Raw genomic sequence first — 13408 nt, 5'->3', positions numbered from 1 at the left:
GCACTGAATCTCCTATTTTCTGTATCTATGTTTCCTCTTTCTTGGTAGACTCTAATTTTGGTGAAATGTATCTTCCAGGAGCTTTCTTAGAGGATACATGGAAGATAAATTTGAGACTTTGCCCATCTGATAATACCTTTATTCATCTCTCACACTTGATGGCTAGTTTAGCTAAGTATCCAATTCCAGTTTGAAATAATTTTTCCTTCAAATTTTGGTAGCATCGATCCATTGTCTCCCCCCTCGCAGTACTGGACATTGAACCTAGGAGTATTTTACCACTGATCTACATCCCTAGCTTTTTTTTTTTTTTTTTTTTTTTTTGGTGGTTGGGACGGGTACCAGGGATGGAACTCAGGGGCACTCAACCACTGAGCTACATCCCCATCCCTATTTTGTATTTTATTTAGAGACAGGTGCCACAGTCTGGCTGGGCACAATCAGGAGCCACTTGTCAAAAGAAACTAACTTTATTTTTAGAACCACACACGCCAAACAAAACAGCTCCTCAGGAAAAACCCTCAGAGCCCAACTGCCACCACCAGCTTCCCACAAGCCTCTCCGCCAAAACCACAAGCCACTCCACCTCCCACAATCCTCCTGCTCTTGAGGCCGATTGGCTGGGTCGTGTGGGCGGAGCCAAAAAAGTCCCCCAATGAGCAGCTCCGTGGTCTGAAAGGGCAGGGAAACAGCCCAATGAGCATCACCGCAGAGGAGCCAATCAGCTAGATGTTGCTGGGACCCCTGTGAGCCAATCATCAGCTGGCAGTCTGAAAGTTTGCTGGGGCCCCTTCAGCTGTGGCTCTCAACAGACAGGGTCTCACTGAGTTGCTCAGTGCCTTGCTTTGCTGATGCTGACTTTGAACTTGTGATCCTCCTGTCTCAACCTCCCAAACTGCTAGGATTATAAGCGTGCACCACCCCCCACAGTCCATTGATGTTGCTTGATGTGGATCTGTTTTCTTTCTTTCTTTCTTTCTTTCTTTTTTTTTTTTTGTTTGTTTGTACCAGAGAGTAAACACAAGGGTACCTAATCACTGAACCACATCCCCAGCCCTTTTATTTTGTTCTGGGAATTCCACGAATCTTTCAATCTGACTACTCATGTTTTTGTTTCTTTGTTTTTTACTTTTTATTGTTTTTTAATTGTTGATGGACCTTTATTTTTTATTTATTTGTATGTGGTGCTGAGAATCCAACCCAGAGCCTCACACATGCTAGGCAAGCACTCTACCACTGAGCCACAACCCCCGCCCTGTTTTTTCGTTTTGGGGTGTGTGTGTGTGTGTGTGTGTGTGTTTGTGTGTGTGTTTCTGGGGATTGAATCCAGGGTTTCATGCACGCTAAGCAAGCATTCTATCAACAGAGTTATATCCCCAACCCATGTTTTTTTGGTTTTGAGAATATTTATTTCATTATTTATTTGATGATTTTCTTTCCTTTCTTAGTGTTCCCTTTCATTATTTTGATATTGGCTCTCCTGCACTGGTCTCATGAGTGTCTCATCTTTTCTAATTCTATTTTTTTTTTCATTCTATTTTCTTTTGGGGGGAGATTTCTTAACTTTATCTTTCATTCTTCTAGGAGTTTTTTCATTTCCGGTATCACACGTTTAATTCTCAAGTACTCTGTTTAGTTCTTTCTGAATGTTTTTTTTTTTTTTTTTGGTAGTATCATGTTCTTTTTTTTTTTTAATATCTTTTTTTTAAAGAGAGAGTGAGAGAGGAGAGAGAGAGAGAGAGAGAGAGAGAGAGAGAGAGAATTTTTTTTAATATTTATTTTTTAGTTCTCGGCAGACACAATATCTTTGTTGGTATGTGGTGCTGTGGATCGAACCCGGGCCGCATGCATGCCAGGCGAGCGTGCTACTGCTTGAGCTACACCTCCAGCCCCTAGTATCATGTTCTTTTCTCATGGTTACAATATATTCCCTTGTCTCTCTGAGGAATATAAGAAGAGCTTTTCTCAAGTTTTATTATCCATGTGTATTTTATCCACAGTTGTTCCCATTTTTCTCTTTCATTTTATTTTCTTCTGTACATATTTCTTATTATGGACTTTTCTCAAAGCCTATATTGGTTATTTAATTGAAGTTGTGATAAATGCTTCTGATGAGAATCACAGAGAGATTTAACGTAATTGTGGGTGAAGAGTCTTGGAAATTTTTTTATGGAAAGAGATGTTGGAAATGAGCACTGCAGAATGAAAATGTATAAGACAAAAAGTGCGAAGAAGGAGGAAAACCAGAAGGATCAAAGTGGGGAGAATGGAAAACATATCAGGCATTGGGCACTGCTGATGTGGGTCCTAAGAGAAGAAGAAGCATGGCATGTTTGGTAACCTGAAGAAAGTCACACAAAAAGTGAAGTAGAAAATACCAGTGGTGCATGCAGGTAATCCCAGAGGCCGAGACAGGAGAAGGATCACAAGTTCAAGGCCAGTCTGAGTGACTTAGCAAGACCCTGTTTCAAAACAAAAACTAAAACGGCTGGGGATATATCTTAGTGATAGAGTGCACTTAAGTTCAATCCCAATACCATTTTTTAATGGTATTTTTTAAATGGGATGTTATTTTGCATGGAAATTACATGATCACATTTGCATTTTAGCATCCATAGATGAGCTGCCATGGAGAGAATACTTGTGAGGCCAATCTACAGCTGATTAGCCCAGGATGGGGCAACAGAGTTGGAAAGGAATGGATAGATGTGAAAGTCATTCTGAACTTGGTGATTAGTTGCGTGTGTATGTAGGAAGTGGGAGGTGGATAGTTTAACTTGAGGAGGATTCCTGTTTTCCTGACTCACACTGGCACTGCTATGCACAGGCTAGGAGAATACTGGAAAGTATAGATTTAATTTTTTTTTTAAATTAGAACATCTGACAATATGAAATACTTTTTTTTTTGAGAGAGTGAGAGAGGAGAGAGTGAGAGAGAGAGAGGATTTTTAATATTTATTTCTTAGTTCTCGGCGGACACAACATCTTTGTTGGTATGTGGTGCTGAGGATCGAACTCGGGCTGCACGCATGCCAGGCGAGCACGCTACCGCCTGAGCCGTATCCCCAGCCCAGAAAGTATAGATTTAAGAGGAAGGATTCTGATCAGGACCCCTGGGATGTCAGAAGGAAACCAACCCATCATCTATAGGTCATCTGTTCATTCTTGGGCTATATATATTTGGGTGACCTTTCTCTACATCCATCACTTCTGGTTTGCCTCCCCTGGACGATTCCTAAGTTCCCAATTTCCCATCTTACTCCAGACTCCCTAAGGAACTCACTACTATGTATCTTCCTATGTGCTTGGTATATAGTAGGTACTTTATAAATATTTGTTGAAAGGGAAAAAAAGGAAAAGTAAAAGGTGCTAGAGATACTTGAAACCACAGAATAAAATGGCATATCTTCCTTAGATCACAATATTGACAATTTCACTTGAAATTTTGTTAAATTTTTAAAAATCAAATATTGCTTTTTTTTTTTTTTTTTGTACCAGGGATTGAATCCAGGGACTCTTAGCCACTGAGACACATCCCCAGCCCTTTAAAAAAATATTTTACTTAGAGAAGGATCACAAGTTCAAGGCCAGTCTGAGTGATTTAGTAAGACCTTGTCTCAAAACAAAAATTACTTCCAGTAGTAGATTACTTAGAGACAGGGTCTTGCTGAGTTGCTTAAGATCTCATTAAGTTGCTGAGGCTGGCTTTGAACTCTCAATCCTGCCTCAGCCTCCCAAGCCACTAGGATTATATGCATGAACCATTGCACCCCACAAGGATTGCAATTTCATTGAAACTTTATTTCAAATATTATTTTTTTGTTAAAACAGATAATGATAGATTTTGAAGGGGAATGTAAAGTTCATATGATTTTTTAGGAGTCCATATATGCCAGGTGCAGTTCCTATCTCAAAACTAAAAATCAAAAGGACTTGGAATGGGGCTGGGGTTGTAGCTCAGAGGTAGAGTGCTGCCTTGAACGTGTGTGTCACCAGGTTCTATCCTTAGCACCACATAAAAATAAAGATATTGTGTCCATCTACAGCTAAAAAAATAAAAATAAAAATAAAGGGCTAGGGATGTAGCTCAGTGGTAAACTGCCTCAGGGTTCAATCTCCAGTTACAAAAAAGAAAAAAAAAAGAGTTGATATATGTCAAGAAAATGCTTCTACAGCTGCCTTAGACTGTGTCCATTTCCCTCCTCAATCTCCCCAGGACCCTAGTTCCCCATTCATAATTCCTATATTCTTCTAGTCTTACAGACCAATGCCGTTGACTCATTGTGGAAGGCAGGAACATTTGGATTCTGCAAACAGAATTGGGGAAAAAAAGGCAGGAGCTTGAGGAAAATGGTGTTTGGACAAGCTGCTAAGGGGAGCTGGTGAATAAGTAGGTGGCACTGTTGGTCTGAATCGAGCATTTGTGACATACCAGTTGTGCAAGCTTCTCTGTCTTCCTTTTGCAATGCCCTGATTTGGGATGTGATGCAGGGACAGTCCCCATGCAACTCTCTCAACCTCTAGGATTAGCAATTTTCACTAGTCAATGAGATGAGGAAGTTCACTCAAGGGCATGGGCAGGCAGACCAGATAGAGGGGGACAAAGTTTAACCCTAAGAAATTATTTACTATCTCTGGAATGTCAGAAGCTGTCCCAGGGTCTGTTTTTTTGGTTGGCAGTGGAGTCCCTTCTAGGGACTCTTAACATCCTACTTCACTAATTACCTCCGATTCTTCTGCTCCTAAAGCCACACGGCTGATATCCTTATTGCTGCAGAAAAAAAGACTTCAGTCTGAGATCTGGACTTCTGTGTCTAGGTCCTACAGAAGGTGAGGCCAGTGAAGTCTTGGCTTCTGCTAGATCAGAGGCAGGTACTGCTCTGCAATACCAAGTTAAGTGCTGTTCACGTCTGCAGAAGAAAACTGAAGTGAACCTCTGCCCTGCATAGTTACTGTATTCTTTAAAAGTACAGAAATCAATAGTGGGTAAAGTCTGGCTTTCAAACTGAAACTTTCTGACCTATAAATACTACTTTAGAGGCAATTTATGTGACTTGATTAATCTTCAGTTGTTAGCTGGCTCTTACCTTTCCACCTTGAAGTTTTTTCACTTCTCAGACTTTCTATAAAGAAAGAGGCAATCTGGTATATAAGAAGTAGCCCTGAACTAAATCAAAGACCTGGATTCTAATTCTGTCTGTGCTGCAAACTGTGTGGGTATGCTTGGATAAGTTGCTTCACTTCTCCAGGCTTCAGTTCCTTTAGTTCCTCCAGACTGAGTAATCTTTTTTTTTTTTTTTTTTTTTTGTGTGTGTGTGTGTGTGTGTATTGAGGATTAAACCTAGGACCTTGTACACACTAGGCAGGCACTCTACAACTGAACTACATATGCAGGGCTCTCGTGTGTGTGTGTGTGTGTGTGTGTGTGTGTGTGTGTGTGTGTGAGAGAGAGAACTAGGGATTGAACCCAGTAGCCCTCTATCACTGAGACACATCCCCAGCTCTTTCTATTTTTTACTGTGAGACAGGTCTTGCTAAATAGCTTAAGCTGGCCTCAAATTTGTAATCATCCTGACTCAGACTTCCAAGTAGTAGATTACAGGCATATGTCACTATACCTGGCTCCCAGACATTTTTGAATTTTATTTTGAGTCAGAGCCTCACTAAATTGTCCAGAGTTATCCTTGAATTACCATCCACCTTGCCTCAACCCTCAGGGTCACTGGAATTTCAGGCATGTGCCACTGTATCCAACTAAGTTTTTGTTTTGTTTTGTTTTGTTTTTTGCTGAATTGAGCCTCTCTTTTCCAGGGTCCCAACTGAACAGACTATTATTCTTTGATCCTCATCATTGTTCTCTTTTCCACATTCCAGATGATTCTACTCTTAATGATTCAAATGTAATTCCAATTCAACTTGATCTAAATACTCAAATGATGCTAGAAATTGCTCTCCATCTTTTGAGTCATTTTTTTTCTGAGTTGCTTCATTGCTCAGGAAAGCTCTTTTACATCCTGGATTAGCAAGATCAGAACATATAGAGCACATCTTAGCTGAAAGTCCTAGTAGTAGTCAAGGTACTGAGGCTCAATGTCTTTCCTGTGTCATGAACTTAATTTAGCAAAAGAGGATATGATATTCTGTTTGAGCAGGCTTAGATCATATGCCCACTGTGAAGAGCAGTGGGAGAGGGGTTGTTTTCATTTTTTTTTTTTTTAAAGAGAGAGTGAGAGAGGAGAGAGAGAGAGGGAGAATTTTTTTTTTAATATTTATTTTTTAGTTCTCGGCGGACACAACATCTTTGTTGGTATGTGGTGCTGAGGATCGAACCTGGGCCGCACGCATGCCAGGCGAGCGCACTACGGCTTGAGCCACATCCCCAGCCCCAATTTTTTTATTTTAATTTGTCGGGGTTGGGGCTGTGGCTCAGCAGTAGTGCACTTGCCTGGCATGTGTGAGGCACTGGATTCAATTCTCAGCACCCCACATAAATAAATAAAATAAAGGTCTATCAACAACCAAAACAAATATTAATTTTATTTATTTATTTATTTATTTATTTTGTGGTACTGGTGTTGAACCCAGGGCTTCACACATACTAGGCAAATGATCTAACCCTGCTTGTTTAGCAGTACTTAAAAAAAAAAAAAGATCTTGAATTTTGTTTTTGTTCATGTATCTTCTCTGTGGATGATAGAAAGTGTTATTTCTTTCTTCCATTGCTTAGTAAAATAGTAAACTTAATCTGCTCTACATTTATCATACATACTTTTAAAAATTTTTTTTTTTTTTTTTTTGGTACTGGGGATTGAACTCAGGGGCACTATGCCCCTGAGCCACATCCCCAGTTCTTTTTATTTATTTTTTATTTTATTTTATTTTTAAATACCTACCCCTTTTTATTTTGAGATAGGATCTTGTTAACTTGCCAGAGTTGGCCTCAAATTTCTGATCCTTCTTTTTTTAAATTTTTTTTAGTTTTTGATGAACTTATATATATATATAAATATGTGGTGCTGAGAATCGAACCCAGTGCCTCACATGTGCTAGGCAAGCGCTCTACCACTGAGCTACAATCCCAGCCCCAAATTTCTGATCCTTCTACCTCAGTCTCCCAGATTGCTGGAATTACAGACATGTGAGACCGCACTCAGCGTGCTCTCTCTCTTCATTTCTGTGTTCTTCCTTTCATTCCTTCCAATATTTATTTGTTCTGTTCTTCCCCCTTTCTCCTCTCTGAGAGATTCTTCTGGTCAGCCCCTTTGCTTATTCTTCTGTCTCAGTGTACATCTCTGATTCTGTCTTGTCCTTCTCTTCCTGCCACTCTCTGCCTATCAGTCACTGTCAGCCAGAGGTTTGCACTATAGTTGTTTGTCCTTTGTCTTTCTGTCTGCCACCAGTTCAACATATTTCCTGCTCCCCTCCTCTGTCAGTGAGTCTTTCCACTGGCTGCCGTCTCTGCCTTCTGCCCTTCTGCCTCCCAGCTCCCCTGACTAATCCCCTCTCTTTCCCACTCTCCTTCCTATGCTAATCCCACTATCACCTCCATCTCTCCAGAGTCTATTTGTTCTCCTTATCACTCACTCTCACTATTTTTCTGTCTAGACTGGCTGTGCCTTTTATACTTGGAATTCTTTTCTATCTGCCTTTATTTTATTCAAATTTCTCTTGTCTTCTTTGTTTGTGGCTAGTTGTGATTTGGGTTCTTCTCAGCCTCTGTAATAACATCTTTTTCTATATTTCTGCTAAGGCGTCTCTCTTGCTCACTCTCAATCTTTCTTTGCTTCTGCCTTCCCTGTGCCTCCTTCTATCCATCCCTATCTCTGTCATCCTCTTTGTCTTTCCTTTAGCTTCTTAACGAACTTTTTTTTTTTTTTTTTTTTTGGCGGGGGTGGCCCCTTCCCACTGACGAAATTTGATCATATGTGTTTGCTGGGGATTGAACTCAGGAGCACTTGACCACTGGGCCACATCCCCAGCCCTATTTTGTATTTTATTTAGAGACTGTCTCACTGAGTTGCCTAGTGCATTGCTTTTTTCTGAGGCTGGCTTTGAACTCCTGATCCTCCTGTCTCAGCCTCCAGAGCTGCTGGGATTATAGGTGTGTACCACCATACCCTGCTTGTTTATCAGTACTTAAAAAAAAAAATATTGGGGCTGCGATTGTGGCTCAGTGGTAGAACACTCACCTCTCATGTGCAAGGCCCTGAGTTCGATCCTCAGCACCGCATTATAAATAAAAAATAAAGGTATTATGTCCAACTACAACTAAAAAAAACTAAATTAAAAAAAATCTTGTCTTTTGCTTTTGTTTATGTATCTTCTCTGTGGATGATAGAAAGTATTATTTCTTTCTTCCATTGCTTAGTAAAATAGTAACCCAGGGCTGAGATTATAGCTCAGTGGTAGAGTGCTTGCCTTGCACTCATGAGGTCCTGGGTTCAATCCTCAGCACCACATAAAAATAAATAAATAAAAATAAAAAGGTATTGTATCCACCTACTACTAAAAATTTTTTTAAAAAATAAAATAAAATAATAACCTTAATCTGCTCTACATTTATCATACCTTCTTTCTTTCTTTTTTTTTTTTTTTTTTGTACTCAGGATTGAACCCAAGGGCATTATACTCTTGAGCCACATCCCCAGTTCTTTTTATTTATTTATTTATTTATTTATTTATTAATATTTATTTTTTAGTTGTAGTTGGACAGAATACCTTTATTTTATTTATTTATTTTTATATGGTGCTGAGGATCAAACCCAGGACCTCACACGTGCTAGGCAAGTGCTGTACCAATGAGCCACAACTTCAGCCCCCAGTGTTTTTTGTCTTATATTTTGAGATAGAGTCTGCTAAGTTGCTTAGGGCCTCACTAAATTGTTGAGGCTGATCTCAAGCTTGCAATCCTCCTGCCTCAGCTCCTAAGTCACTGGGATTATGAGCCTGTTCCACTGCTCTTGGCTCAATGTGGATGTTTTGACTGAGAAAGGAGGTGTCTTGTGTCATAGAAAACATATAGCAGGAATATCAGGGAAGGAAGGAAGGAGAGCTCTCAAATGAGATCCAGAAGAGGTCCAACTATTCTTTTATCCATTTGCAGCCAAGTGGGAACCTCTATCACCTGTTCTGCCCCTGCCCTCATTCTTTCATGAGACCCTGGCCCTGGAAAAGTCCTACAGTAAACACTCAGGTTGGTTAATTGAGTTCCATCTATGGCTCTGGGCTTCAGTGCTATCTTAAGACAGACCTAGCCCATCCCCATTCCTCTAAGAATGTACATTTTCTTTGAAAGATCAGAAGATACAAAATAATTAAAAAGGTTGAACATAGTAGGACTAGGTTAAGCACAGACTCAATACCTGTAGTATGGCTTTGAGAACCAAAAGCATCAGCAGTAATTGCAGTGGTCTGAGTTATTCTGTCACTTGGCAACTGTAATACCCATTCCTACTGGCAATAGCATCTCTTGTGCCCCCTTCCCACTGACAAAATTTGATCACATGAGGTCTCTCTTTCTTCTGGTCCTACCCCCTTCATACCAGATCTTTCTGATTCTAGTGGGACCTCACTTTCCCTCATCTGTCCCTATGCTAGAGTAAAGAGTTTCTGTTTCTATTGGCAATTTCTTCCAGCTTCATGCCTTTTGCCACCTTGTATTGATAGCTCTGGTTGTTCTCTTCAGTTCTTTTTCTGGAAAGGGTGGTCATCTGATGATGGAATTCAGTGAACAGGAGCCCACATTCCCAGCCAGTCACCAACATCAGCATTTCTTCCTGGATCTTAAAAGGGGGGTGGTAGGTAGCTAGGTGCAGTGATACATGCTGTATTCCCAGTGACCTGGAAGGCTGAGGCAGGAGAATCACAAGTTCAAAGTCACCCTCAGCAACTTAGCAAGGCCCTAAACATTTTAGTGAAATCCTATCTCAAAATAAGAATTAAAAAGGGCTGGGATGGGCTGGTGATATAGCTCAGTTGGTAGAGTGCTTGCCTTGTATGCACAAGGCCCTGGGTTCAATCCCCAGAACCAAAAAAAGGGGGGGGGGCTGGGAATGTGACTCAGTGGTTAAGCACCCAGTACAAAACAAAAAAGGGGGTACTAGGGGGAGGTTAGTTAGCTGGAAGAGGACCTGAGGTACGGTAGTCCAGTCCTTATCCCCATGGAGAACTGTTCAGTAAAGATCACCATCTCCTTATCCTGGCCCCATCTCCTGTCTAGGGCTGGTAGAGGAGGAGCCTGCCATTTTCTGTAGACTTTTAGGCTGAGAATGGAATTGTCCCTGGTGACAGGCTCAACATCACATGTTCTAGTCCACCTGGTTTTCTTCAACCCAAGGAAGGGTGGGGCCAAGACCACAGTGATGACTGATCTGGATTCCAACACACAGTGTAATACTTGCAGCAACCACAATGACCAGTCCAGTTCCACCAAGGATGACCAGAGCAAGAGGCACCTGACATTGCTGCCAGAGCAACCACAGACTCATCTACCACAGGAATATCAGGTGGAAGAGGGCCACTGGTCACACTGAAGGCTAGGAAGAGGATTTGGTGAGAAAGCAGCAGTAGTTTCTGTAGGTGCAAGCAGGCAGAGTTCAGCTCCAAGAGCAGAGACACCACTAAGAAGCCCATGTAGTAACGAGACAGAACAATGGTGCTGAGGCAGCACATTATCTGGGAGAGGCAGCGCATTATCTGGGAGTGGAAGTCTAGGTCAGAGGACCTTCCATGACCTGCACCCATCATGTCCCAATCTCCTAGTCCTTATACAAGGGACTCTAGAGCATTTTGTGAAAGTTCCCCCAAACCTGACCTTTATGCTTTCCCTTGTCATGGGGACTGAACTACCTTGGCTCAGGGGCTGTCTAATCTTGGGGCTTCAGCATCTGTACAGTACCCCCAACTTCCATTCCTGGGCTTTTGTGCCCCATCCCTACACCCTATATCAGAAATCTCCATAGTCATAGTTTCTGTGATCAGCTGGACACTTGGAGGGATCCAAGCTTCTTGGGCAGTGTCCAAATTCCAAACTGTGGCCAGCGGTCAATCCCTCCTCCAATTCATCCTAGGATTGGAATGATCAACCCCAGCTAGGGTCAAAGAATTTGTGTGAAGTCAGAGGAAAGAAAGCTAAAGAGAGGTTCAGAACCCAGGTTGGGCAGGTCTCCCTTCTTGTCTGGCCTCTCAGAGTCCTCCCACCAAATGGTGACAAAGAAGGTCCTAGGCCTGACCAAGGTCTGGTTCCACAGCATGTAAGCTCCATTGGCCAGGAAGTAACCTATGGAGTGGGAGAAGGGGACCTGAAATTCCCACTCGAAATTTGCCCTTCACTGGCCCAGTCTTCCTTGCAGATCCACTGACATTGACCCCAGCAGGGGTCAGGGCCGGTGGCCATGAATCCAGTTGGCGGTCGTCTGAGAGAAATGGGGGAGCCAAGGCCAGACTATCTGAGACCCCGACCCATTCTCAGATTGGGTACTTCCCTCCCACCCATTCATGTCCCCACTCCAGTCTCAGACTTTGAAGCAGTCTCCAATCAGTTCTGAAGGTACTCGCCGGGTCTTCTAGCCTCAGCTTTCCCTGCTCATCCTCATTCCAGTGCCTCTCGAATCCCTGGGGGCCCCGCACCGGAGCAGCACCCCGATCCCGGTGAGCAGGCTGTGTATCAGCGAGACTACAGATGTACCGCCACTTCCAGCGGTTCTGTGCATCAGATCCCGGCTTGGGCAGCAACTGCAGCCCCCAGTGCAGCCCCCGGAAGGGGGCAAAGGAGGCTCCAGTCAGGAGAAATCCCGAAGGCGCCATGGCTCCCTGGGTCAACTAGATCCAGACGGGTTCCTGTGGCCCCTGTGCCCTTCCGCAGGACGCTGCCAAGACACCCCACGGGATGGGTGGTCTGGCTTCCTGACACGACCAGGATGCGGGGCTCCCTTGCCGGCCCCGCCCTCCGCATCTGCTACAACTTTCCTCGGCTTGTCCACGCCCCATTCCTCCGCCTGGCGCTGATTGGAGCAGCCGTGGGGCCACCGCCCTAGGAACCACCGCAACCGATCGGCAACCGATCGCGTCCTGCATCAGCCTGGGGAGAGCGATTTGGGGTCTTCTGGGTACTAAGCAGGGCAACCGAGTTCAGAGAGACTGCCAGGATGTAAATAGCGGTTTTTTTTTTTTTTCAACTCCTCGTGTCCCGAATCCCTCCAAATTTCAGAAATGGGTTCCTAATTTTACCTCACACACCCGAGGGCCCCGCCCCACTAACTCTCACCTTCTCTTCCTTGTTGCCTCATCTTTCACCTACTGTTACCCCTCCCCACGCACCCCTCACAGACTTGAAGGTGAGGCAAGTGCAACCCAGCACTAGGGCCCAACACGGACCCCAGGACGGACTCATCTTTCCCTCCCGGTGTTAGTTGTGGGAATGCTACTCCTCAATTCCTTGGAGCCACCCTTCTGCTTCCCAAGGTTTCCAGAACTTTGACACATCCCAGCGCTTGTTAAGTACAGGAGTCCTGCCCTCTTACATAGCTTCCGAAAAAGAACAGCCCCCATTTTGGAGAAGTAACCCACTGAGGACCCTAGCCTCTTTTTATTTTTCCCCAATTTTTTTTTTTTTTTTTTTTTTTTTTAAGGAAGGCGGGGTGGAAATGGGAAGCCTCACCAAGGCAGTCATGAGAACTACTTCCTTTCTCAGGGCTTGGTATCTTTTGGATAGGCAGGAGAATCTCTTCCAATCAGAGGACAAGGGAAGGTAACAGGTTCATGTCAGGTTGGGGCAGAATCAAAATAAAAAGTGGTGTTTTCAGCAGCAGGATTGTTAGGATCCTAGAACCCTCTGGGAATTGAACCCAGAGCCTCACAAGCAACAGGCAAGCGGCTGTAAGACTGAGCTACATGCCCAGTCCAGAAGTCTTAAGAAGAAAACCCTTCCCAATCCCTCAGCTCTTGGAGAGCAACAGTTTTTTTGTTTGTTTTACTATTTTTCCTTCCTACTCCTCTCCACACCTTTTTAGCTGGCTGAGAGCCAGCAAGTCAGAAAGCTGCTTTCTGTATGCTGAGGGCCAGTCCTGAAAAGTTAAGGTCACAGGGTTGCAGGAGACCCTGGGTTTGATCCCCAGTTACTCCCCCCAAAAAAGAAAGAAGTTCATAAACCAGTAGGTGCCCCATACAAATATTTTCACCTGGGAACATCTCCTCCTTCTTCTACACCATCTTATCCAAAGGTTTAAAAAAATCAGTGATTTGGCTGGGGATGTGGCTCAAGCGGTAGCGCGCTTGCCTGGCATGCGTGCGGCCTGGGTTCGATCCTTAGCACCACATACCAACAAAGATGTTGTGTCCGCCAAGAACTAAAAAATAAATATTAAAAATTCTCTCTCTCTCTCTCCTCTCTCTCAAAAAAAAAAATCAG

At 43.3% G+C, this 13408-nt stretch overlaps 1 protein-coding gene across 1 annotated transcript; it reads right to left on the bottom strand.

The window, feature by feature from the left end:
• Window positions 1-10114: 10114 nt before the first annotated feature.
• On the bottom strand, window positions 10115-11805 carry TLCD2 (TLC domain containing 2; the record flags this gene model as incomplete). Its single annotated transcript, XM_081269960.1, is given in 8 exon segments — window positions 10115-10366; window positions 10368-10488; window positions 10490-10695; window positions 11200-11222; window positions 11225-11278; window positions 11362-11414; window positions 11629-11675; window positions 11677-11805. Coding segments are annotated over 8 exon segments (885 nt in total).
• Between the last annotated feature and the right edge of the window lie 1603 nt (window positions 11806-13408).

This window comes from Spermophilus citellus (genome assembly GCF_964194105.1).
Source record: "Spermophilus citellus genome assembly, chromosome: 17".
In the NCBI taxonomy this organism is placed as follows: Eukaryota; Metazoa; Chordata; class Mammalia; order Rodentia; family Sciuridae; genus Spermophilus; species Spermophilus citellus.
The sequence above is the reverse complement of the archived record's forward strand: the minus strand, read 5'-3'. Positions and strand labels throughout refer to the sequence as shown.